At 39.5% G+C, this 26,273-nt stretch overlaps 1 protein-coding gene across 1 annotated transcript in view; it reads right to left on the bottom strand.

The window, feature by feature from the left end:
* Positions 1 to 25,965, bottom strand: part of KNG1 (kininogen 1) — a 34,202-nt gene extending 8,237 nt beyond the window's left edge. Inside the window, exons 1-7 of the mRNA XM_036242499.1 lie at positions 25,767 to 25,965; positions 20,114 to 20,220; positions 18,844 to 18,928; positions 15,149 to 15,321; positions 13,940 to 14,047; positions 6,433 to 6,517; positions 5,184 to 5,356 (exon numbers count right to left, since the gene is read on the bottom strand). Of these exons, the coding sequence (XP_036098392.1) occupies positions 5,184 to 5,356; positions 6,433 to 6,517; positions 13,940 to 14,047; positions 15,149 to 15,321; positions 18,844 to 18,928; positions 20,114 to 20,220; positions 25,767 to 25,965 (930 nt within the window). The remainder of the gene's footprint in view (positions 1 to 5,183; positions 5,357 to 6,432; positions 6,518 to 13,939; positions 14,048 to 15,148; positions 15,322 to 18,843; positions 18,929 to 20,113; positions 20,221 to 25,766) is intronic.
* Between the last annotated feature and the right edge of the window lie 308 nt (positions 25,966 to 26,273).

The following is a 26,273-nucleotide window of genomic DNA, read 5'->3' as shown; positions in this document are numbered from 1 at the left end:
TTTTCGAAAAGATAAACAAGATTGATGGACCCTTAGCTAGACTCACCAAGAAACAATGAGAGAGATCCCAAATGCACAAAATCAGAAATGAAAGAGGAGAAGTAACAAACACCACCACAGAAATACAAAAGATCATTAATAGCTACTATGAACAATTATATGGCAACAAATTTGACAATCTAAGCAAAATGGACAAATTTCTAGAAACACACAGTCTCCTAAAAGTGGACTCAGAAGAGATAGAAAACTTGAACAGACCAATAACAACTAAGGAAATTGAAGAAGTAATCAAGACTCTCCCGGCAAACAATAGCACAGGCCCAGATGGCTTCATGGGGGAGTTTTACCGAACTTTCAAAAAAGAACTAACATCCATTCTCCTCAAACTATTTCAAAAAATTCAAGAAGAAAGAAAACTTCCAAACTCATTTTATGAGGCCAGCATAATTCTAATTCCCAAACCAGAAAAAGACACTACAAAAAAAGAAAACTACAGGCCAATATCCCTGATGAACATAGATGCCAAAATCCTGAACAAAATACTAGCAAATTGTATCCAGCAATACATCAAAAAAATTACTCAATGGGCAGAAACTAAAAACATTAAGAACAGGAACAAGACAGGAATGTCCACTTTCACCACTTTTTTTTTTTTTTTTTTTTTTTTTAATCCTCACCCGAGGATATTTTTCCATTTTTTGTACAGATAGAGTGGGAGGGAGAGAGAGGAAGGGAGAGAGAGTAAGAAACATCGACGTGAAGGGACACATCGAGTGGCTGCCACCCGCACAACCAACCAGGGCCGGGGACAAACTGCAACCGAAGTACGTGCCCTTAGCGGGAACCGAACCCGGGTCTCTCCGGACCGCAGGCCGACGCTCTAACCGCTGAGCCAAACTGGCCAGGGCGACTATCACCACTTTTATTTAACATTGTACTGGAAGTCTTAGCCACAGCAGTGAGACAGGAAGAAAAAATAAAAGGGATCCAAATTGGAAAGGAGGAAGTGAAACTGTCATTATTTGCAGATGACATGATATTATACATAGAAAACCCTAAAGACTCCATCAAAAATCTACTAGACTTAATAAATAAATTTGGCAAAGTAGCAGGATACAAAATTAACGTCAAGAAATCGATGGCATTTTTTTTTTTTTTTATCTTCACCCAAAGACATTTTTCCATTTTTTGTTCAGGTAGAGTGGGAGGGAGAGAGAGGAACAGAGAGAGAGAGAGAAACATTGATGCGAAAGGAACACATTGAGTGGCTGCCACCCACACAACCAACCAGGGCCGGGGACAAACTGCAACCGAGGTACGCGCCCTTAGCGGGAACTGAACCCGGGTCTCTCAGGACCGCAGGCCGACGCTCTAACCACTGAGCCAAACCGGTCAGGGCTCAATGGCATTCTTATACACCAATGATGAACTCACAGAAAGAGAAACTGAAAAAACAATCCCATTTACCATTGCGGCAAAAAAATTAAGATACCTAGGAATAAACTTAACCAAAGAAGTAAAGGACCTATTTGCAGAAAACTACAGGACATTGAATAAAGAAATAGAGGAAGATATAAAAAAAGTGGAAGCACATACCTTGTTCATGGATTGGAAGAATTAACATCATTAAAAGGTCCATATTACCCAAAGCAATCTATAGATTCAATGCAATCCCCATCAAAATACCAACGACATATTTCACAGAACTAGAACAAATACTTCAAAAGTTCATATGGAACCAAAAAAGACCCCGAATAGCCAGAGCAATCTTGAAAAAGAAGAACAAAGTAGGTGGGATCACAATACTAGATATCAGGTTTTACTGCAAAGCTACTGTAATCAAAACAGCCTGGTACTGGCACAAGAACAGGCATATAGACCAGTGGAACAAAATAGAGAACCCAGAAATGGACCCAAGGCAATATGCCTAATTAATATTTGACAAAGGTGGCAAGAGCATATAGTGGAGTAAAGACAGCCTCTTTAATAAACGGTGTTGGGAAAATTAGATACATGCAAAAAAATGAAACTAAACCATCAACTTACACCATACACAAAAATAAACTCAAAATGGATAAAAGACTTCAGTGTAACCTGTGAATCCATAAAAATTCTAGAAGGAAATGGAGGCAACAAAATTTCAGACATCATACGCAGCATATTTTTCACTGATATATCACCTAAGGCAACAGAAACAAAGAAAAAAATGAACACATGGGACTACATCAAACTAAAAAGCATCTGCACAGCAAAAGAAACAATCATCAAAATGGAAAGGCAACCCACTGTATGGGAGAACATCATTGCCAATGATATATCAGTTAAGGGGTTAATTTCCAAAATATATAGAGTACTCATACAACTCAACAAAAGGAAGACAAAAAACCCAATTAAAAAATGGGCAGAGGACTGGCCGGTTTGGCTCAGTGGTTAGAGGGTTGGCCTGCGGTCTACAGAGACCCGGGTTCGGTTCCCGCTAAGGGCATGTACTTCGGCTGCAGTTTGTCCCTGGCCCTGGTCAGGTCGTGCGGGTGGCAGCCACTCGATGTGTCCCTTTCACGTCGATGTTTCTCTCTCTCTCTCTCTTCCTCTCTCTCCCTCCCATTCTATCTGAACAAAATATCGAAAAATGTCCTCGGGTGAGGATTAAAAAAAAAAAAATTAAGAAAAAATGGGCAGAGGAGCTGAATAGACACCTCTCCAAACAGGACATACAAATGGCCAAGAGACATATGAAGAAATGCTCAACATCACTAATCATCAGAGAGATGCAAATTAAAACAACAATGAGGTATCACCTCACACCTGTCAGAATGGCCGCCATCAACAAATCATCAAACAACAAGTGTTGGTGAGGGTGTGGAGAAAAGGGGACTCTAGTACACTGCTGGTGGGAATGCAGACTGGTGCAGCCACTCTGGAAAACAATATGGTGTTACCTCAAAAAATTAAAAATTGAACTTCCATTTGACCCAGTGATCCCACTTCTAGGACTTTACCCTAAGAAGCCTGAAACACCGATCAGAAAGAATATATGTACCCCCATGTTTGTAGCAGCACTATTTACAATAGCTAAGATCTGGAAACAGCCCAAGTGTCCATCAGTAGACGAATGGATAAAAAAGCAGTGGTACATATACACAATGGAGTACTATGCAGCTGTAAGAAAGAAAGATCTCTTATCCTTTGAAACAACATGGAGGGACCTCGAAAGTATTATCCTAAGTGAAACAAGCCAAACAGAAAAAAAATAGCACATGATCTCACTTATATATGGAATATAATGAATATAATAGCCTGAGGAATAGGGTAGACCCAGAAGCATGGAAGTAGGGTACAGACTGACAATCCTCAGAGGAGGGGGTAGTGGGAGTGGGAGGAGATAAACCACAGAACTTATATGCATGTATGCGTAACCACGGGACATGGACAACAAAGCCGGGGATGGGGTCGGGGGGATGGGGCAGAGGGGGTCAATGAGGTAAAAAAGGAGAAACATCTGTAACAAAATAAAAAAAAAAAATAATAATAATAAATAAAAAAGCAATGGAAAAATATCCTCTATTGAGGATTGTAACAACAAAAGAATAAGGGAATTTCACAAGAAAGCAGAAATATGAAGGGAGAAGAAAAGCTGGCACAAACGCGAGCACCATGGATTGGTGACTGTGGGTGAGCTTAACGTGGGTCATATGCCGGCGCAATGAGAGAGAAAAGGCTGTGGTGTCCGGGCAGGAATAATGCCTGAGCAGGAGAGAGACTGAAGCGTCTGTTTTGACTTATTTTAATACCTTGCTTAGGTTTTTTCCCAGTAGTGAAACTAATACAGGAAATTAGGAGATGAAAATAAACAGCACATTGTGCCATTGCCTAAAGCCAACTCTGAATAGTTGGAGGCATTTGTTTCTTTTCAGTGTTCTGTACTTTTTAAAAATAACACAACTGACAACAAAATGTATATTCAGTTTTATGGCCTCTTTTTTTTTTTTTCACTGCATATTTTAACACAAGGCATTTCCCATGTCAAGAAATCCTCACATGGATGCTTTAACATTGCTGCTTGATACTCCACTATAAGGATATGCCAGACATTATTTGATCACTTCTATATTGTTGATCATTTTGACAGTTTACCATTTTTCTTTTATAGATAAAGCTGCAATGAATATCATTGTCTATAAAGACTCTATCTTAGATTTCCAGAAATTCAATTACTGAGCCAAAAGCATAGCTGTTCTAAGTGAAGTTTTTTTTTTTTTTGGTCAGATTCTAAAGATCATGTTGGTTTACTGTAACAGTTTGGTTCTATTTTGATTACTTTCCTTTAGCTTATATTTAGGGAGGCCAGTTTTGAGGTTTATAGTAGGAATCGGTCCCTGAATAGATTAGTCACATGCGTTTGGAGTCGGAGGGAATCTGGGCTCTTCTCACACAGCCACTCGTTTTACAGACAGAGCCACAAAGAGTGAGTGAGTCTGAATGAGAGTCCTGGGTCACCCAGGACACGAGTGGCTGATGCTGTAGCAGAACTGGGTCTCCTAACTCCCAGACTAGAATGCTCCTTATCTATTGACAGGACATGGAAGGAAAGATGAATCCTTAGAGCGTACATTTGTGGGCTGGAAGGACACCCAGGCAGGGGGAAATGACATGGAGGTGAGAGTGATGCTATAATAAGAAATGAGTCTAGAAAGGCAGAGAATAACTCTTGCTTTTCGTTAGCCTTACATTTTATTAATTATATGACAGTTGCTAGGATTTATATAACACTTCAGAATTTGAAAGATAATGTATTGACATGTATTATATGTATTTTTTGTTCTATTTATTTATGCATTCATTGGTTGCTTCTTATATGTGCCCTGACCGGGGATCGAACTTGCATTGCAACCTTTGTGTACTGGAACAACACTCTAACCAACTGAGTTACCTGGCCAGGGCTTGACATCTATTATCTTATTTTATCCTCACTGCAGTCCTTTACAGACAGAAAGTGGAGAGAATGTTCTAAATGACTTGTTCAAGATCACATATCAAGCATACAGTGAGCTTGAGACTTAAAATTCAAATTCCTTTCACCAGGTATACTATTTCCCAACCCAGAGCCAAGATCAGTGGCAAAATTAGTAAGCACTTTGCACACAGACTATAATATCACTATTTTTGTAGCACAATTTACAGACCTGTGTTGTTGCTGTCTCCACAACATCAATCTTGAAATAGAAAGTTCCATTGTTCTCTGCATTAAGCTTTGTGATGGAATGTCTCAGAGGCTCCTCCAGCTCTGGGCTGTCGACAGGTATCTTCTTGGGACAGCCAACGCACCTTAGGGTAGGTGGTGGTACAAAATCCTCCCCTGAAAAAATGAGGTTTTAAGTTCGCATGTGCACTGAAGGAGCAGTCTAGCCTAGTACCTCTCCCACACTGCATCCATTTATAGAGGGCCATGTGCAGCCCAAAGCCCAGTAGTGGTGAGTGGATGTTGCCTGTCTGACCTTTGCCTTACTACCTTCCTTCTTTCCCTCCCCTCAGAGTCAAGTGTATTTAGGGAAACATTTCATGGGAAGGTGTTCGTGACTCAATCAATATGCTGCACTTTTTCTAAGTTTTTGCATTTTTGATAGAACATATAAAAAGCAGAGCTCAAAGGAATAATTCTCTAGAGGGAAAAGTGTAAGTCCTATGATTCTGGTGAGCAGGAAGCTTCAATGATGCTTTCCATTGTAGAATGTAAAAATATCTTCCAAGTACGAGGAAAGCCAAATCTTGGTGCAAGAAATACTGGTTTGACCATAAACTCTCACTATCTCCCTTTCTCTCCATTATAGCATGCAGGAGAAAAAAGTCTTTAATTGAAAAAATTTTGCTCTGAGTAATTAAAAATGAGATACATGCCTGACCGGTGTGGCTCAGTGGTTCAGTGTCGACCCATGCACCAAGAGGTCACTGGTTCGATTCCTGGTCAGGGTGCATGCCCAGGTTGTGGGCCCAATCCCCAGTGCAGGGCATGCAGGAGGTGGCCAATCGATGTTCTCTCTCATAGATGTTTCTATCTCTCTCCCTCTCCCTTCCTCTCTCTCTAAAATCATTAAAGGAAAAATAAATAAAAATGAGATACAGCTTCCCCAATTTATAACACCTGATACAGGGACATTTTATACACAGGAAGACCAGCTGACATTGTATCTGGAGGCCAGCTTGCCCCACAGGACATATGAAGCTTTCCTCTGTCACCATATTCCCTCTGGCCACTTGCAGAGCAGTCTCAACTGCATCTGCTACAGCATAGCTGTGCAGAAATGGGGTGCAGTGTTCTCAGTAAGGTCTGTTGATCCTATCATGGGACCCAAAGTACAATTCCTATGAAAAGACCTAGCTAGTTGTCTGGGATCAATATATACTATTAGAGTACAAACATATATTATTGCATACCTGGAAAAAGGTCACACTTCTGTGAGAAGGAAGCAATTTTCAGCTGAGGATCCATGTATGCGTGATCTGTACATTCACCAGTATCCTAGTTTTTAAAGGGTAAATAAATGCATAAGTTAAAAATGTTTTTAAAAACCGTTAAAGTAAACAACAAGAAAAATTAAATATTGGATGTTTACTTAACATAGAAAACAAAGCAAAACATGGTCTAATGGCAAAAGAGAGAATAAGAAACAATTAGGTATTAGTATCAACAATAAATGCATATACACAAACACACAGTAGTAACATGAAATAAGAAAACAAGAATATCTAGTATAGGAATAATAGCTGAATGGGTAAAATTTCTTTTAGAAAGGCAAATACGTTCATATTAAGTTAAAAACTTAATTAATGGATTACATTTTTTAAAATAGTATCTTGTAATATAAAAGATAAAGGAAGATTAAACATATTGGATGAGTGAAGCTGTATGAGGCAAATATAAACAAAAGAAAGAAGCTAGAGTATTAATATTGGACAAAGTAAAATTCAAGTCCAGCCCTGGCTGGTTTGGCTCATTGGTTAGAGCGTCAGCCTGTGGACCAAAGGGTTGCAAGTTTGATTCCTGGTCAAGGGCATGTACCTGGGTTGCAAGTTCAATCCCAGGCCCTAGTTGGGTTCATGCAGGAGGCAACCAGTCAATGTCTCTCTCCCTCTCACATTGATGTTTCTCTCTCTCTCTCTCTCTTTCTCCTGTCCCCCCTTCCACTCTTTCTAAAAAGTGATGGAAAATATCCTCAGGTGAGGATTAACAACAACAACAAAAAGAGATATAGTCTAGAAGCATGGAGTCAAAGAATGGAGTTAAAGCAGAAATTAGATATATAAATAGAAATAGATTAAAATAATGGTGGTGGGGAAATTTAATATACAACTATAAATCTAAGACAGACCAAATGGATTAAAAAAATAAGATCATAGAAAACAAGTAACATAATAAAATGTATTTAAATTGTATTTTCATATGATACATAATTATTTAAATTATATTTTTATAAGTATGATACAGATATTTTTAATTGCTTTTACATTAAGTCACAAGAAAAGCTCAATAAATTTTCAAATCAAAACAATAAAGGCCATGTACAGCTGGTATGACTCAGTGGATTGAGCATTGTCCCATGCACTGAGAAGTCCTGGTTAGATTGCCAATCAGGGTTGTGGGCTCAATTCCCATTAGGGCAGATGCAGGAGACAGCCAACTGACGTTTCTTTCTCACATCAATGTTTATATCTCTCTTGTAAAAAAAAAAAAAAAAAAAGAATGAAAACATACTTAAAAAAAAACAATACAGGCAATGTTCTTTGACCTCAGCACCAAAAGGAAAAAAAAAATTCCACAAAATTAGTAAGTTTAAACAAAAAATAAACTACTTGGAAATCTAAACACTCTTGCCTACATAGTTATGGTCTTTCTTGGATAAGAACATATATAAAAAACAAAACAAGAAAAATGAGAATTTTACATAATGTTGCCAGAGCAGCATTTAGAGTTAAACTCTTGGCTTTATATGCTTTTGTAATTAAAAAAAAAAAAAGAGTGGCAAGAAACAAACAAAACAACCTCAAATCTAGGTGTTTATCTCAAGAAGTTAGAAAAAGGAATATAATAATAGTCTTAAGTAAAACAAAAAAGGAGGAAACAATAAAGCAAAACTGATGAACTAGAAAACAGAAAGCACTAGCATTAATAAATAAATCCAAATCATCATTCTTGGGGTAAGGGAAAAATCAAATGCAAAAAAAAAAAAGGCAAGCCCTGGCCGGTTTGGCTCAGCGGTTAGAGCGTCGGCCTGCGGTCCACAGAGACCCAGGTTCGGTTCCCGCTAAGGGCATGTACCTCGGTTGCAGTTTGTCCCCGGCCCTGGTTGGATTGTGAGGGTGGCAGCCACTCGATGTGTCCCTTTCACGTCGATGTTTCTCTCTCTCTCTCTCTCTCTCTCTCTCTCTCTCTCTCTCTCTCCCACTCTATCTGAACAAAATATCAAAAAAAAAAAAAAAAAAAGGCAATATAGCAAAGGATACAGAGAAGTATAAAAATATAAGAGAATAATTACGAACAACTATATGCTAATTTAAATCCCAAAGTTTCTGGAAAACTATAAATAACCAACACTGACAAACACAAAAACAAACTTGAATGGACCAATGACTGAACTAGAGAATGCTATCATTACTCTCTCAACTTCCACTCCACACCTCATCTCTAAACAACATAGATGTTTTATAGATGAATAATTATTATTTTATTTTTTAATATGTTTTTATTGATTTTTTTAGAGAGAGAGGGAGAGACTGAGACATTGATGAGAGAGAGAAAGAGAGTGAGAAACATCAATGAGAGAGACACAATCGATTGGCTGACTCCTGCGTGCCCCCCACTGGGGATCTAGCCCATAACCTGGGCATGTGCCCTGACCAGAAGTCAAACTGGGACCTCTCAGTCTATGGGACAATGCTCAATCCACTGAGCTACACCAGCTGGGCTAGATGAATAATTTTTTAAATGTTAGAAACATACAGTTCCATGCTATATAAACTGTTTCTCAATATAGAAAATAGTGGCAAACTACCCAACTCAAAAAATCGTGACTAACCACCTAACTCAAAAATAGAAGGCAGCAGGAAAAGAGAAAGACCAAATATGACATGGACCGACTCCATTAAAGAAGTCATAGAAATGAGTCGATAGGCACTCAGAGAAGCTGTTGAGTTCAAGATAGTGTGTCCATCACTCATTCATAGGGTCACCAGGAGTCAGAGCTGACTCAAATGCGTGTAACACACACCCAATTCATTCTATAAAACTATAATTTGGATAGTAAAACCTGAAAAGATAGAATGCACACACAAACACACCCAGAAAACTGGCAAGCCACTTTTACTTATTAATATAGATGTAGAATTCTTAAACTAGAAATAAAATCCAAATGCATATATAAAGAATAATAAACAAGTAAAGTTTAAGAATCTAAAGATTATTGGTAGGAATGATGTCAAGACAAAATAATAGATTAAATTAGAAATGCATAACATGATATTTTGATATATATTTAAAGCATTTGTTAAATTCTAACACCAATTTCTTTTAAAATTTTAAAAAAATTTATTGGGGTGACATTGGTTAATAAGTGTACAATTGGTTTGGGTAAAATTCTATAATACATCATCTGTATATTATATTGCATGTTTACTACCCAAAGTCAAGTCCTTCTGTCATCACTATTCCCCCTTTACCCTCCTCTACCTCCCCCACCCCCTTTCCCTCTGGAATCACTATACTGTTGTTTGTGTCTATGAGTTTTTTTGTTTTATTTTGTTTTTGCTTAATTCCTTCACCTTTTTCACCCAGCCCCCAACCCAAATCCCCTCTGGCAGCTGCAAGTCTATTCTTTGTATTTATGAGTCTGCTAACACCAATTTCTTATTTAAAAACGAAACAAACCTCTTTAAAAACAGGAATGTAAGGATGCTTATTTAACATGAAAAAAATGCCTATCTGGGACCCACATTAAATATTATAAATAACAAAATTCTAGTTTTTCCAATAAAATCAGGAATAAAACATAAATGTGTGTAAAATATCTCTGGAAGTTTGGGTCAATTCACTGAGACACAGAACAAAAAATAAACACCAAAAAGAGGAGATAAAATAATATCTTACTATTTTACACCTAGAACGATAAAAAGAATCAATGCAGAGTTAATCAGAGTTGACTTGCTGAATATAAGATAAATGTATAGAAGTTGACATATTTATATATAAAATAACATTTAAAATGAAAAAAAGAAAAAAAAATTAATTCCTAAGAGCAATAACCAAAAATAAACTCCTCCCAAAACCTAGACATAACTTTAGTGAGCAATGTTCTGGATATATGTAAATAAAATCACACCACTATTAGAAATTTAAAATAAAACTTGACTAAGTAGAGATGTATACCAAGTTCTTGATTGAAAAGACTAAATATAGTACATATGGCAATTCTTCTCAAATTAATTTAGAAATGTAATGCAATTTCAATCTATATGACAATGTAAGTTTTTCTACAAACTTATTCTAAGGTTGGTTTTGAGGCTATAAACTCTAGAATAAGAAATCACAAATTTAAATCCACTGTTAAAACATGGCAGTACAAAAAGAGAAAACAGGTTTTTCATAAGAAACAATTCTGGAATAAAGGTTGTTACAAATTTATGTATAAAGGAAGAATGTTGAGATATCTGGTTATCCTCTTGAAAAAAAAACCTTAATTTAGAGACCTCACAAGACATATTAAAATTAATTGCAGCACTGGCCAATTTGGCTCAGCGGTTAGAGTGTCGGCCCGCAGACCAATGAGTCACGGGTTCGATTCTCTTCAAGGGCATGTACCTTGGTTGCAGTTTGTCCCCGGCCCTGGTTGGGCTCCTGCGGGAGGCAGCCTTTCAGTGTGTCCCTTTCACGTCGATGTTTCTCTCTCTCTCTCTCTTCCTCCCATTCTATCTGAACAAAAATGAAAAACTGTCCTCCAATGAGGATAAAAAAAATAATAATAAATTCCAGATTGATTCTAAAGCTATATTTAAAAATACTGACTAGATACAAACTAGGGAAAGAAGGTGACTGCTAAGCAAATGGTGGAAGAATTCAAAAGGAAAATATTAGATTTTGTCACCTATAAACATCTATTTGTAAGCCAGTAATGCCATAATGAAAACTAAAAAATGAACAACTAGAAGATATGACAAAACACTGATACCTTTAATATACAAACACTCTTTGGCAAATCATTAAGATTTATCCCAAAGAGAAATGGACAAAGAATATAGAAAACAATTCATAAATTCAACCCACAAATTTTTAACAAATGATGAAAATAAGGAAATATACCAAATACAGAAATAACTTTATTCTCAAGAATGTTTGGGGAGTTATTAATTATAATAAAAATGGAAACACCCCAAATGTCTAACTATAGGAAAGTATTCAAAAAACAATCTATCATATCTTTAATAGGATGTTATACAGTTATTTAAAAGAAAGTTTATCAAGGATTTTAATGATGTAGAAAAATTCTTAGGTGAAAAAAGTGTAGCACATAAAATAATGACAACTATTAACAGACAAAAAAATCACCAAAAATTGTTTATATCCACTCACCCCCCCAAAAAAAGAGGGAAATACACTAAGGTATCTTTGGGTATTTGGGTATGTGGTTCAATATTATTATTTTTTCTATGTTTCTGCATTGCCTTGAAGTTTTCTACAGATGTTTATTTTCACTAAGGGGACATACATATAATAAATGTCATAGTTGTTAAAAATACAAGGAATACGACACTTATAATACCAAACCGATTAAACCAGAATGTCTGGGAGAATGGCCCAGGAATCGTTATTTTTAAAGCTGACGAAGTGGTTCTAATATGAAGTATGGCCTGAGAACTACTTATGAAATCTCTTAAATCAGTGCTTTCCCAACCTTAGAGTGCAAATGAATCACCTGAGAATAGTGTTAAAATGCAGATTCGGTGGGTGTGGGGTGGAATTTAAGATTCTGCTTTTCTAACAAGCTCCCTGGTGCTGCTGATGCTGCTGGTTTAGAGATCAAACTTTGAAAGCAAGGCCTTCAATCTTACCAATTGTAGGCAAAATGGTTCATTTACATTTTATGTCCTTTAATTATTTTAACAACGCTGTGAGATAGGTGCTATCACTCTTCACTATAACAAATGAGGAAGTAGAAGCTCCAAGAAGTTTTACCAAAAACATGATTGGCTTGTGATTCCAACCAGCCCTTGCCTTTCTCTGTGTGGCAAAGAAAAAACTAAATTGAGGCTTTATAAATAAATAGATGCAGGAAGATTACTGCCAGATAACATTTAAACCTTTATAATCTGAAATAGCTAACTAAAAACATAGACAGAAGGTGTTAATAGATGCTTAAAAGGTCAGACTTGACTAAAAATAACAAAGTTAAAATAAATAGTAGCTAGAACATACATTTTTAGAGGGTTTCTCTCTCTCCTTTATCACTATTTTTTTTATTATGGTAAAATATATATAATATAAAATTTGCCATTTTAACCATTTTTAAGTGTATAACCTAGTAATATTAATTACATTCACAGTGTTACTTAACATCACCACTCCGTATTTCCAATAGTTTTCATCACCCCAAATACAAATTCTGAACCCATTAAGCAATACATTCCCATTCTCCCTCCTCCCAGCCCTTGGTAAACTCTAATCTACTTTTGTTGCTATACATTTGCTTATGTTAGACATTTCAGATAAATGGAATCATACAATACTTGTCTTTTTGTGTCTGGCATATTTCACTTAGCACAATGTCTTTAAGGTTCATCTATGCTGTAGCCTGTGTCAGAATTTCATTGCTTTCTATGTTCATTAAAGAACATTCCATTGTTTTATTTATATATATCACATTTTGTTTTTCCATTCATCTATTGATAGGCATTTGGGTAGTTTCCACTTTCTGGCTATTGTGAATAATGTTGCAATGAATACTGGCATATGAGTATCTGTTTGAGTCCCTGTTTTTACTTCTTTTCGGTATATACCTACAAGTGCCATTGCTGGGTCATATGGTAATTCTATGTTTAACGTTTTGAGGAATCACCGAACTGTTTTCACAGTGGCTGCACCATTTTACATTTCCATCAGCAATGAACAGAAGTTTCAATTTTTCCACATCCTCCCCAATATTAGTTATTCCAATTTTTAAAAAATTCTGGTCATCCTTTAGGTGTGAAATGATATCTCACTGTGGTTTGTTTTTATACTTCCCTGATAGCTAATTATGTTGAGCAGCTTTTCATGTGTTTAATGGCCATTTGTATATCTTCTTTAAAGAAATATTTATTTCAAAGTCCTTTGCCCATTTGAAAATTAAGTTGATTGTCTTTTTGTTGTTGCATTGTAGGGGTTCTTTATATATTTTGCATAATAAATCCTTATCAGATATATGATGCAAATAATTTCTCCCATTATGTGGGTTGTCTTTTCACTCTCTTAATAATATCCTTTTCACTATTTTCCCAATTATAAAATAAATACATACTTGATCAGAAACACTGGGAAATATTAAAACGTTTCTAAAAGTATAAAGATTTTTTTAAAAAGTACCCATAGTTCCAATTTAAAGTTAACTTTGTTTTATATTTTTGTATCACTTACAAAATTTTTTTTCTTAGAGTTTATTTGAGGCAAACTAACAACATATATCAGGGAGCAAGATCTCAAATGCTCCCCTCCATCACTTTTAATACTTACATTTTCTTTATACATTTAAATGAATATAAATGTATAGTTTTATACATATATATATATTTTTTTTTTACTTACCATATTTTAACCATTTTAGTGACCAAGTCTTCCTATATAACTGAGTGTTCCCACACCTGTACATACTGGACACCAATTGCTAATAACTTTACAATTAGAATTTTTCCTACTTACACCATTGAGAAGGGACTTGCAGTCTGGAGTTAAGAACAGAAAATCCTTCTTAGAACAATTAGTTTGCTCAATTACGTAAGTAACTTCATAGTTCCATCCAGCCACCACCTGAAACAATTTTGAATTGAAAGTTAAAGAGCAGTTTAAACATTATTCACTGTGTTGTGAGGGGCTTAGAATACTGCCTGGCATATTGCAAGTACTCAGAAATATAAACTATTATTACTAGGCAAAAGTCATGACTGAATAAATATTGAGTGCTTTATGACTCTCACACTCCTCAACACACGCACACACACACACACTTCTACACATCTGAAAATAAAAAGCAATATATGGGTAGAGTTACTGTATTTTATTAAGACATAGCAATATCTCCTCTGCCAGGCAGCAGAAAAATAATGTCCTATTGAATTTTGTGAAATATTAATAATGCTTTCCAGGTGGTTTAAGAAAATGCTGGAGCTAGAGTGATCTTTACTGATAGGTTCTCAGGTTCTCAGACTGTCCAGCAATAAGTTGTCTTCTGTTTTATCTTGGGCTAGTCCCACCCCAATATGAACATAATTGAATAGAACACGAGTCTTGTATGAAGACAAGTTGGATGGTCTATTAAAAGCAGGGAACATCACTGAGCAAAGTGAGTCCCTCATGATTAGACACTGCAATACAAGGGATCCAGTCAACTGTCAGTAAAGATATTGAATTGAGCCAATGAAAATACCAGATTTACAGTATATACCCCCCCTTTTTTTGATGATATGAAAACTATAATGTAGAGGATACTCAAAAAGCTGTGCCAACCTTTTTGGGTACCATTTAATATCCAGGAGCCATGTTTGACTCAGGATAGCTAGGTGCTAATGTAGTTTCTTAAAACCATAAGGCCAGAATGACCTTTCATTTCACCATCTCTAAGAAGCACATGTAATGCTGACTACCCATTCATTAATCCTATCTCAGAGCAAGGGGTCTGATTAGCCACACCTTTACCCTTTACATATTGGAGTATCTGAATCACTGTGACTAAAGAAAAAACTCTTTACCTCCTGTGCTAGTCAGTTGAGGACATAAAAGAGAGCCCTCCCCACCATCATGGAATCAAATATTTTCTTTCGACCAATGGTTTATTTTAGGTAATGAAACCCTAAACATAAAGATCCAACAAATTTTAACAATACTTTGAGAAATGAACACTAAAGAACAAACCTGTCTCTGTGCCTTTTTTACTTCTTTAAGAGCAAACAGGTGAGAGCGATCAGTGTGGTTGTTAAAATGTTGAATGGCATGACCCAGAACAGGGTCCAACTCAGGGCTGGTAGTTGATATGGGGTGCACGCAGCCAAGGCAGTCGTACTGGGATGTCACCACAGAGCCCTTGCCTTGACATAGAAAGAGTAGGCAAAAGGGCAGCATTAATGAGCAAAACCCGCATTCAGATACATTGCCCTAAATAAGTAAGAGAATTTCAAAGGTCCTGGTAAACCAACTTTGTGGTAAATTCTAGTATGTTTTAGGAAAAGAGAACACAAGACTGCTGTTTCGTCAGTCAGAGAAGAAAACCTGTCATTGACTTAAGAGCATCTTACTTTCATACTATTGTGCATAATTATTTTAAAAAGCATGGTAAATTATAGAAATAATACATGGCTCTATTCTCTTATAAAAAAAGAGTAAAATGTGCCCTGGCTGGTGTGGTTCAATTGGTTGGATGTCGTCCCGTGCACTGAAAGGTTGCTGGTTCGAATCCTGATCAGGGTACATGCTCAGGTTGTGGGCTTGGTCCCTGGTAAGGGAGGTGCAGGAGGCAGCCAATCGATTCTTTGCTCTTACATTGATATTTTTCTCTCCCTCTCCCTTCCTCTTTCTCTTAAAAAAAAAAAAGAATTAAAAAGTAAAACATTAGTCCGGCCGGTGTGGCTCAGTGGTTGAGCATCGACCTATGCACCGAGAGGTCGCCGGTTTGATTCCCAGTCAGGACACATGCCTGGGTTGTGGGCCTGATACCCAGTGGGGGGCATGCAGGAGGAGTTGATGTTCCCGCTTATTGGTGTTTCTTTTTCTCCCTCTCACTTCCTCTCTCTCTCAAATCAATAAAGAAAAAAAAATTTTAAGTAAAAATTACATATGTATTATTATTTATTTTTCCAGTGTTAATTAAAGCTCCTTAAAGCCTGGTTCAGGGTATAATATGTTTTGTATCAATTCAATTCAACAAACATGTGCGCATTTTGCACCTGCTGTAATATGCCAGGTGCTGAGCTGGCCTACATAGATACTCAATTTGTCAGGAAAGGTCACTGTGGTGAAGGAGTTGGGCAAAGTCCAGTGGGAGAGAGAACTGTAGATGGATATTTCAATATAATTCAGCAAGAGCTTGGAAAGGCAGGAGCCCAGAGTGAGCTCAAGAAAGACTTTCCTGAGTAGAAGAGGCCTGATCTAAGAAGGGTGAAAAACGGTCAAGGTCAGCTGGGCAACAGAAGGTGTGAGACCTGAGAAGGAACAAAGGAACACATGGCTCCCAAGACAGCAGGCTGAGTCTGGGCAGCAGTGTGGGACGTGGTTAACTCATTTTACCAGAGCTGAAGGCCGGAGGCAGGGATGGTGACTGAGGTCTGAAGGGCTGGTAGAGAGAGGTGGGGGTGGGCGGGTGTTACCGTCTGTATTCCAAGGGTCCTGGACCCCTTGGTGAGCCTGATGAACGCTATGGCGCCCTCTCCAGGAAAATATGGCTACTCACAAAGTTCCCCACAAAATTCAGGGTTTGTACATAGACCCATGAAGCAAATTAAGAATGGTAGGCAGTAACAATGGGGTGCCCCTGAAGGGGTTTTAATAAAACAATGTAAAACATTAAAGTAGGACTGAGTTTGTATTAAGTTACCAAGAAATGTTTATAACCGACAGCCCTAACCCGGTGGTCAGTGGAGACACAGGCGCCAGGGGCGTCGTGAAGGCGTCCTAGGCCCCTTTGCCAGGGGTCCCGCCGCCCGAGCCTGTAAGGTCCACACTGAATCGGGAGGCCAGCTGTGTTCTGCAACAGTGTCCCTTGGTTGTGAGTAGGTCAACACAACTCCCCTTGCAACTGTTTCTTGGCTTTCACTCCGTCAGTGTGTGTGTCAGACAACAGACTTACTGGGTGAAAACAGTCGTCCCTCCGACTGTGGCGGCTTCACTCTATCAGGGTTTGTTCAAAGTGGGGAGGGACGACTGTGTATAAATAAAGAATCCTACTTGGCGGAAATCCATTTATCCCGGTAGAGTCTGGAACTGATTAACCTCCATAAAGGAAGGCCGACTGTAATCGTAGCGTTCTTCACTGCCCCCGCCCCCCCTACTTGCAGAAGTTATGTTGCATCAGGGTAGTGGACAAAGTTGAAAAACTGGGGGAGGAATTACCTGGGAAAGGTGGGGGAATTACTGATGGGAGAACAAAAGATTGGTGCACACAGGAGGTGAAGGGGAGATGGAGAAGAGACCAGAGGCTGGTTTGCTGACCTCAAGGACAGCTCCAGCTGGGCCTTTTGAGGGTGAGAGGAATAGGGAAAGATACAAGATCAGTTTTTAATAGTAAAAAGCGACTCCAAATTAAAAAAAAAAAATTCCTTGTGATTTATTTTCTATTTTGGACTGTTTTTATTTGAAGGCTACTTCTTGCAAGAGCTGAAACTCAAGGGATATAGTTTTTGTGTGTTCCATATGGATGAGGAAGGCCAGGATAGAACAATTGCCCCTCCACTGACGTTCGGGTGTGCCTGAAGACGCTGTCCTGGAGCCTCATAAATTAAAACTTGCAGAAGGCCAGTCTGGGTTGGCTTTTGTGATTGACATGACCTAGATGTGCCCATTCTCCTGCACCTAGCTGCTCTGCCACCAGAGGGAAGGAGCTCATAGTGCTTATACCTGTTCCTAAGTTGCCCCATACTTACAGGGCCTACTATACCAACTCTGCTAATTGCTAGCTGTGGGATTTGGAACAAGAGTTTTAACTGTGGTGGGCCTCAGTTTCCTCATCTGTAAAATGAGAATATTAACACTTGTCTCATAGAATTGTTGTGAGAATTAAATAAGTCATAATGTAAAGCAATTAGAACTGTGGCTGGCAATAAGTGCTCAATAAATGTCAGCTGTAATTACTTTTCTCCTGATTATCATTAATATATTACTATGATTGTAACTTCAGGCCTATCATCTACTTTCAGTCTACAGAAATCCTCTGTGGTGAGAATTACAGTGATCCCCTTTTATTTATTTTTTTATCCTCACCTGAGGGCATCTTTTGATATTTTGTTCAGATAGAACGGGAGGGAGAGAGAGAGAGAGAGAAACATCGATGTGAAAGGGACACATCGAGTGGTTGCCACCTACACAACCCAACCAGGGCCAGGGACAAACTGCAACCGAGGTACATGCCCTTAGCAGGAACCGAACCCCATTCTCTCCGGACCGCAGGCCGATGCTCTAACCGCTGAGCCAAACCTGCCAGGACAGTGATTCCCCTTTTATAGACAAGGAAAAGGGAAACCAAAAAGGTGACGAGCTTTTGAAAGATTCCAGGCCAGCTCTGACCTCAAAGCCTGTGCTTTTCTCGCTCTAGGACACTCCTCCAATTGAAGCATGTGGCATGTTTTCTAGTCCTTTCCCAGGGCCCTTGCCCACAGCTAATACAGCGCTGCTCTCAAGGGAGAGTGTCAGGGTAGCATCGAGGAGATGATTGGCAGGACCCTGGCCCCAACCTCAGGACTCTGCCACCCCAGGCCCCAGCCCCCCCCCCCAAGTCTACAAATAGCATTGCTGCAGCCACCCACTGCCCTCTGGGATGGCTTTGTCTAGGTTATGCTCCTGGCCTCACACAGAACCGGTTCATTTCCCCCCAGGGCAGCGCCACCGGCTCTATCAGCTACCTGGAGTAATGTTGCAGGTCTGGGTAGCCACGGAGAATTTCATATTTTCTCTCTTCCCCACAGTCGCCGTGCATTCTCCTGTGGCCTAAAAAAAAGAAACAAAAAGACTATTTATCTTAGTCTTTTAGATGGAGAAGCGCACCTAGTACTGTTGTTAAATATGGCTTTCCTTTTATTTAAAACTTAAGATTTTTTTCTAACAGAGTTTTGTGACACAAGAATGAATGTTTTTGTAGCCTAATCATTATTATTTACAAGACGTTGATATTCACGAGACGTGGAGAGGAGAGGTAATAGAGATGGTGAGGTTTTATTTATTTTCTTATCCTCACCCGAGGACATTTTTGCACTTATCTTCAGAGTAGGAGGAAGAGAGAGGGAGAGAAACATGGATGTGAGAGAGACACATCGACTGGTTGCCTCCCACACAACCCCAACCGGGGCCGGGGACAAACTGCAACCGAGGAACGTGCCCTTAGCAGGAACCGAACCCGGGTCTCTCTGGTCCGCTGGCCTATGCTCTCACCGCTGAGCAAAACGCGCCAGCACAGAGATGGTGAGGTTTTAAAGTGGTTCTATGTTCGAAGCACTGAAGATATATCTTTTTCACAAAGGTGGACACAGTGCCCTAGAACCAGCCTGCCAACCTCTCCTCTTACAGTTCAACTTCAGGTGTCCACTGCTCACAGCTGGCGTTAAAGAGGTGAGTCCCTGGACTGTGGAAAGGGTGGCTCGCTTCCTGGCACATACCGGCGGCAATCGCCCACAGTTAAGGCCAAACAACCAGATGTGTGGCACACAGATGTAGGCATTTGGTTAAGATACATTATTATCTTAATAAGGTTTTTTCATACTATATCCCTTTCATCCTCCAACAACCAGATGAGGTCAATTTTACCTCCCTTTTATAAGGGAGCTCAAGCGTTAAGAGGCAGTTAGAGGCAGAGCAGGATTTCAGCTCAGGTCTGTGCAAATAAAGCACCATGCTCTCCCCTACCAGCCTTTGATCTTAGCCCAAATTTCGATCTGTTGACTCTCGGGGACCTGGTGCATATGTCCGAGGGCTTTCTCCACATTTCATGGCTGGCCTCTCCAAGCCCTTTCTGTGTATGCAAGAACATAGACAGCAAGCATGGGACTTTCCACATGCTTGCGGGTTTCTGTGCACCCCTCACAAACAGGCTCAACGACACTCATCACCCCCAGCACTGGTAAAATACTTCGGCAGTCTCCACTGGGAAAACCGGAGGCTCCGGATCATCGCACTTACAGCGTGCTCAGATTCTTTGTAGTCACAGTCCTGCCAGGTTTTGTCACTTTGAACAGGACAGTCGCCCTCCTTGATTTCATACTTGACAGAATAAAATGTGTTCTCGTCTTTCTGAAAAAAAGCAACCAAAGACACGCAGGGTTCATTCAACTGACACAGCAACAGACCATTTGAGTGGGATCTGGTGCACTTATGAATATTTAAAATACTGAAAGTTACAAATACTTGAAAGAGTGTTCATAAATATGTATATTTTTCAGTGACAAAGTAGTATCCATAATATTAGCCTATTTCTGTAGAAACCAATTAATATGTACATATATGATTTTAAAAGTCTGAAAAGTTAGGAAGCAAAGCTGTTAAAATGTTTGTGTCTTTTTTTTTTTTTCTCCTCACCCGAGGTCATTTGAAACATCGATGTGATAGAGACACATAGAGTGGCTGCCAACCAGGGCTGGGGACAAAAAGCAACGGAGGTACATGCCCTTAGCAGGAACCGAACCCAGGTCTCTCTGGACCATAGGTCAGCGCTCCAACTGCTGAGCCAAACCGGCCAGGGGAAAGTGTTAGTGTCTTAGTGGTGAGTGTATCGTTGGTTGTCTTTCACTCTCTTTAAACCAACATTCCTAAATTGTCTGAGTATTTTTTTTTAATCCTCACTCGAGGACATTTTTGTATTTATCTTTAGACAGAGCGGGAGGGAGAGAGGGAGAAAGAGAGAGAGAGAGAAACATGGATATGAGAGAGAAACATAGATATGAGAGAGACATCGATTGGTTACCACCCTCACAACCCCAACTGGGACCGGGGACGAACCACAACCGAGGTACATGCCCTTAGGGGACAACCGAGGTACATGCCCTTAGTGGGAACTGACCCCCGTACTCTCTTGTCTGCGGGCCGGTGCTCTAACCACTGAGCAACCGGCCAGGGCTGAGTATTTTTTCCAAAACAAACATATACTACTCTTACAATTAGAAAACAAACCAACAAACAAGAGAACTTCTTTAATTTTGAAAAAAAAAAAATGTTAACAGTTATTTCTGGATGGTGGGATTAGTTATGGGTAATTTTAGTATTTTTATTTGCTTTGTTTTGTTTTCTATTTTTTCTAGCATGTCATAAAATAATGTGGACGAAAAAGGGCCACATGCTAACCTGACAAGCTCAGGGGAGGCCTGTGTGATAGTTTTGCAGACTCAAGACCTAAAGTAACCACAAAGGATTGTCTGAAATTTAAACTTTTTAACTAAAAGCAGTTTATGGCAGGTAGTCATGTCCTAGGCCAGCATCTTCCCTGACAAAGGTCAATTTTCACCTTAATGGAGCCTGCTGTCTTTTTGCATCTAAAATAGCATACTTTTGGGATGTGGGGTAACTCCCTTTGTTCCAGACCCCTCAGGGCACAATCTGTGCACCAGGGTGGAGACCACAAATCCCCTCATTGTTATTATTATCATGTCAATTGTTGACTATTAACTATCCTGTACCCTCAGATGTAAAAGAAGGACATGTCTATCATTTTACTTTTCATCCAATCCCAGAGTTTCCTTGCTTTGCTTTCTCCCACCTCCCTAATGTAACACCAGTGGATTTTCTGTAACCCACTTAGTCTTCTCTTTTGATTGTAATGTATAAAATAAGGTGCAAAACTGCCATTCTCCAGAGCGTTATCTCAATCCATTGAGGTTTTGCTTCCTAGCATTTGTTGACAGTTGGCTCAAATAAACACAAAATTCTTCACAGGTTTGAACTTTCTTACGTTGACCATAATAAATAAAACTTTTATAACTCAAAGATTCTGAATTAGATGAGCTTTCAGATGCAAAATCCTGGCATGTTGGAGCAGCGAGACTTGAGAGGTGATGTTGCCCTGTCTCCACTTAGCAGTTGAGAGGAAGGAGGTCGGAGTAGATAGGGCTTAGCTTAGGCGGCCCCCCACCTTGGAAAGACAAGCCAGCGCAAACCCCAGTCTCCTGAGTTCCGGGGGCAGTGCTCTCTCAGAGCCTGCACCGGCAAATACTTTCATCCGGGAGATGACAGACTCCAATACGACAGTCTCCGAGGTTCCTTTCCGGTCTCAGATTTTGATAAAGCAGTAGGAGGTAGTGGAATACATAGCAAAGTAAAAAATGATTCTATGGACATGTTAGAACAAAAAAACACATTTGCCACGGATGTCAGCCAATGATGACAACACCAATAAAAGGTTGCTGAGGGCACCAGGACCCACATGACTACACTAGTTTATCAAACAGAATGATGCCATTTTGCTTTCAGGGGGAAAAAAAAATACCCACTGGGCTTTTTTGTGTAATCTCATCATGTCAAATGGCTGGATTTCTTTTCTTCCACTGAAGTAAACTATCACAGAGACACAGTAAAATTCATTTGAATAAACTATTGAAAGTTTATATGTTTTTTAAAATATGTTTTTTATTGATTTTTTTTTAGAGAGAGAGGAAGGGAGACAGAGAGCGAAACATCAGCTGGAACTGGGACCACTCAGCCTATGGGACATTGTTCAATCCACTGAACCACACTGGCCGGGCTGTTTTTTGTTTTTTAACTTTGGTTTTGTTTTCACCTTTTTCTTCAAAAATAATTTGCTTTCTTTTGCATGCCACAAGCCAGATTTCTAGTTTCAGAATAGGGTACATCAAGAACAAAAATATCCCCCCTGCATACTCTCTTTGTTTGAACCAATACAAGAAACCCTTTGGGATCATCAGCAAGTGACTAAACAGGTATCGAACCACTGAATCTACAAGTTAATACATAATCTGTTACGGCAGAATAACCAAGAATTTCCCTCAAAGCAAGGTTTTGATTTTCCATATATAAAAGTCTAAGAGGATCATATATAAACAAACAAAAATCTTATTTCAGGTTTTAGGGTAAAGATGGATGACATGCTGGCAACTGAAGAAAGCTGAAATTCTTACTATACATAGATCCAAATGAAGAATTTCTACGTTTTGTTAGAAAACAGAACCAGAATTTCTTTTGGAAAAATGATGATCCTGTGGAATGCCTTTACTTCCAAGTTTACCTACTATTATAACAGTAAAACAGACACAAGAATGTTGCTCCACAAAGCTGCATGCAGGGCACTGACACGGACACCTTTGCTTAGAAGTCCTACAGGTTTATTGACTAAGACTAGACAGAAGGTCATATGATCCTGTTTGGTGCTTTTTCTACTGTGGCCCAAGATTATTATATGGACACAGCCAAGGACAAGGTCCCAACTTTCAGAAAAAAGACCACAGAGAAGAAAATCAGGGTGATTATTTAGTACCCCTAGTTGGTCATTTGAAGTGGAAGAATGAAAGGTGGAAAATACAGACCGCAAAGAGTTAAAGGAGTTGGAAAAAGTTGGTGGAGAGAGGCACGGTCTATGAGTAAGGTCACTGGGCTTGGGATGACAAAGGTGCTGCAAAAAAGAGCGTCCGCGGGACCAAATATTTATAATGTCCTGTGGTGTCACTCCCTCAACGACGTTAGAATATCTGGATGTGATAATAAATAGATCAGTTATGCAATAAGGCAGTGTTGAACATGCATTCGTCCTGTGGAATGAACCCACAGAGATACGTGATACCATACATATTCTTCAAGTTTTCTTGTGCTGTGTTTGGCTGGTTTGTTTGTTTTCAAGGCTATCCGGGCAAACTCTTCCTGGGGAGGTCCTTGGAGAGAAGAGTGCTGAGACTGGTTTGCTTCATCTTTCCTTTATTAAGAGATGATGATTGTTTAAAGAAAAATAAAACTGCAGGTTGTTGGACTTTTATTTTTTCCCTGTCAGTTGCATCGTTCTGAGTGTTTTCATAGAAACAAACAAGAAAAATCACAACCATCTCCCCAAAAAACACACTACAACTCAATAGTTTTTGATGCATCCAGTTGTTATATCCTCAGGATGTTCCAGATGTTTCCAGGTAACTGTACTTTATGGACTGTGGTTTTGTCCAGCAAGGTCAAAACCCAAAGTTGTGTTTGTGATCTGAAAGTGTCCACGGTCTTCTCCAAGGTTCAGGATCTTCTCAGAACGTGTGTTTGCTGGCCGTCATCCACCTTCTGTGCTGCTCTGCCGGTTCATTTAGATATGCCTCATCACAGTCCCCATTCTTTACTTGCTCATCTGCTTTGCTTTGCTTTATTAGACTTTTCACGTCACTCTGCTTGTTGCTGGTTTTCAATAAGGGGGCGGGGGTTCGTGATGTAGGGGAAGAAGCCAACTGCTTTCACTGGCGCTGCCGTCACTCAAGCTAACGCAGTGACTTCGGCTGCCACCTCTGTGTATATGTCTCTCCGTTTTGGAGTATTGTCATCTTCTGCTTCATCTGATTATTCCCTATTGTCATCTGAATGCAGGTCTTTTATTAAAGACCTTAAAGGACCTTGTTGCCTCAGCTGGGACTGTGTGAAACTGGAGCTGGAGCTGGAGCCAGAGCCGTCAGGGCTGGTTGTACAGACCAGGGCTGTGGCCGAGAAAAGGCGGCCCAGCGTGGGCCAGAGCCACACAGGGACAGACCTGGCCATAGGGCCCCAGGGAGAGGGCTGGAGGGACAGCTGCCAAGCTCCTGCACCCCAGCTGAGTCCCTCTCCCACACTGCCCACAGAAGCCACCCCTCCTGGGTCAGAAAGTTTGTTTTCTTGGAATCACACATCCTGTCAGGATTTATCTTCAACCTGAGTGTATCCATCAGTGAAATATTTGAAATATTCAAAACCAACTAGAACATTGCTGTTACCCTTGGTGAGTTTAGCCACAGGGACTTCATGGTAGATACTTTGTCTGATATAGTAGAATGATGTTAATCTCATTCCTGACTCCTCTTAGACGTACCCCACCACTCCTCATTTACCTATCGAGGTATAATTAGCAAATAAAAATTGTACATATTTAAGATTTACAATAGGTGATTTGATATATGTATACATTTTGAAATGATTGCCACAAATAAGCTAATTAACACATCTTCATCTGTTTTGTGTGTGTGGTGAGAATGCTTAAGGTCTAGCCTTTTTGCAAATTTCAATTATACAATACAGTATTATGAACTCTAACCACTATGCTGTACATTAGATGCCTGGGACCCATTCATCTTGTAACTGAAATTTTGTGCCCTTGACCAACATCTCCCCATTTCCCCAGCCTACAGCCCCTGCCAACCACCATTCTACTTTCTGCTTCTGTTGAGTTTGACTGTTTCAGATTCCACTTATATGTGAGATTATACACTATTTGTTAGATGCTCCCCCTTAAGAACCCCCTCCCCATTTGAGGTCTGAAGGTCTTTATAGTTTAGTTTAAGGCTGGTTACCCAATAAACCCTCTTGCTGTGGCCTGAGTCCCTGGACTTTCCCACTCTGCGTGGTCCCTTTCAAATGACTCCATATACCTTTCTTTATTTCACCCTAGGATACCTCTCCTCTGATCACTCAGGAAGCCAACCTTGGTGGCCCGAGGACTAGTCATACCCTGCCCTACAACCCTCAGCCCAGAGAATGGAGTTGGTCTTTTCTAAGAGCTGTAAGCTTCTACCTTTAATTATCAGTTTTTGGTGGTGGTGGTGGTGTGTGTGTGTATCGTGGATTCAAGTGATAGCACAAATCCCAAATGACCGCAAGGTTAAACACAGCTCACTTACCGTCTTGGTGACTTCAGTTATGCGGTACAATACAAACTGGTTGCCACTTGAGCTTTGACTGTTATATTTCTTCAGAGCTGCGTCCACAGCCTTAAATACATCCTCATTATTGCAGTCAATTTCTTGTGAGTAGTATTCCTGGGTTAAACTTGTTAGCAGCCTGGAACAAAGGAAAAAGATGGCAATTAACTTCATGATTTAACAGTCTCCCTATGGGAATTCTATCCAGAATTGGGAGCTAACTTGGATGCTGATATCAACTCTCTTCAGCCTTTTATTTCTCCTGCCTCTCCTCTCTCTGCCTTAACAGTTCAGATCCCGGCTTGGACACCTGCCGTCCACTATTTGCCCTATATTACAAAAGAACAAATGGCTGTGCTGGGTTATCCAAGCAGATCTCAGGCTGGTACATTACAACACTGGGGTGGTTGACCTGCTTGTTTACATTTCGGAAGCATGTAGGAGTGCAGAGCACATTTCCAGGTGATTGCACAACTTTGTAT

This window comes from Molossus molossus, unplaced genomic scaffold (assembly GCF_014108415.1).
Source record: "Molossus molossus isolate mMolMol1 unplaced genomic scaffold, mMolMol1.p scaffold_m16_p_5, whole genome shotgun sequence".
Lineage (NCBI taxonomy): Eukaryota > Metazoa > Chordata > Mammalia > Chiroptera > Molossidae > Molossus > Molossus molossus.
The sequence above is the reverse complement of the archived record's forward strand: the minus strand, read 5'-3'. Positions and strand labels throughout refer to the sequence as shown.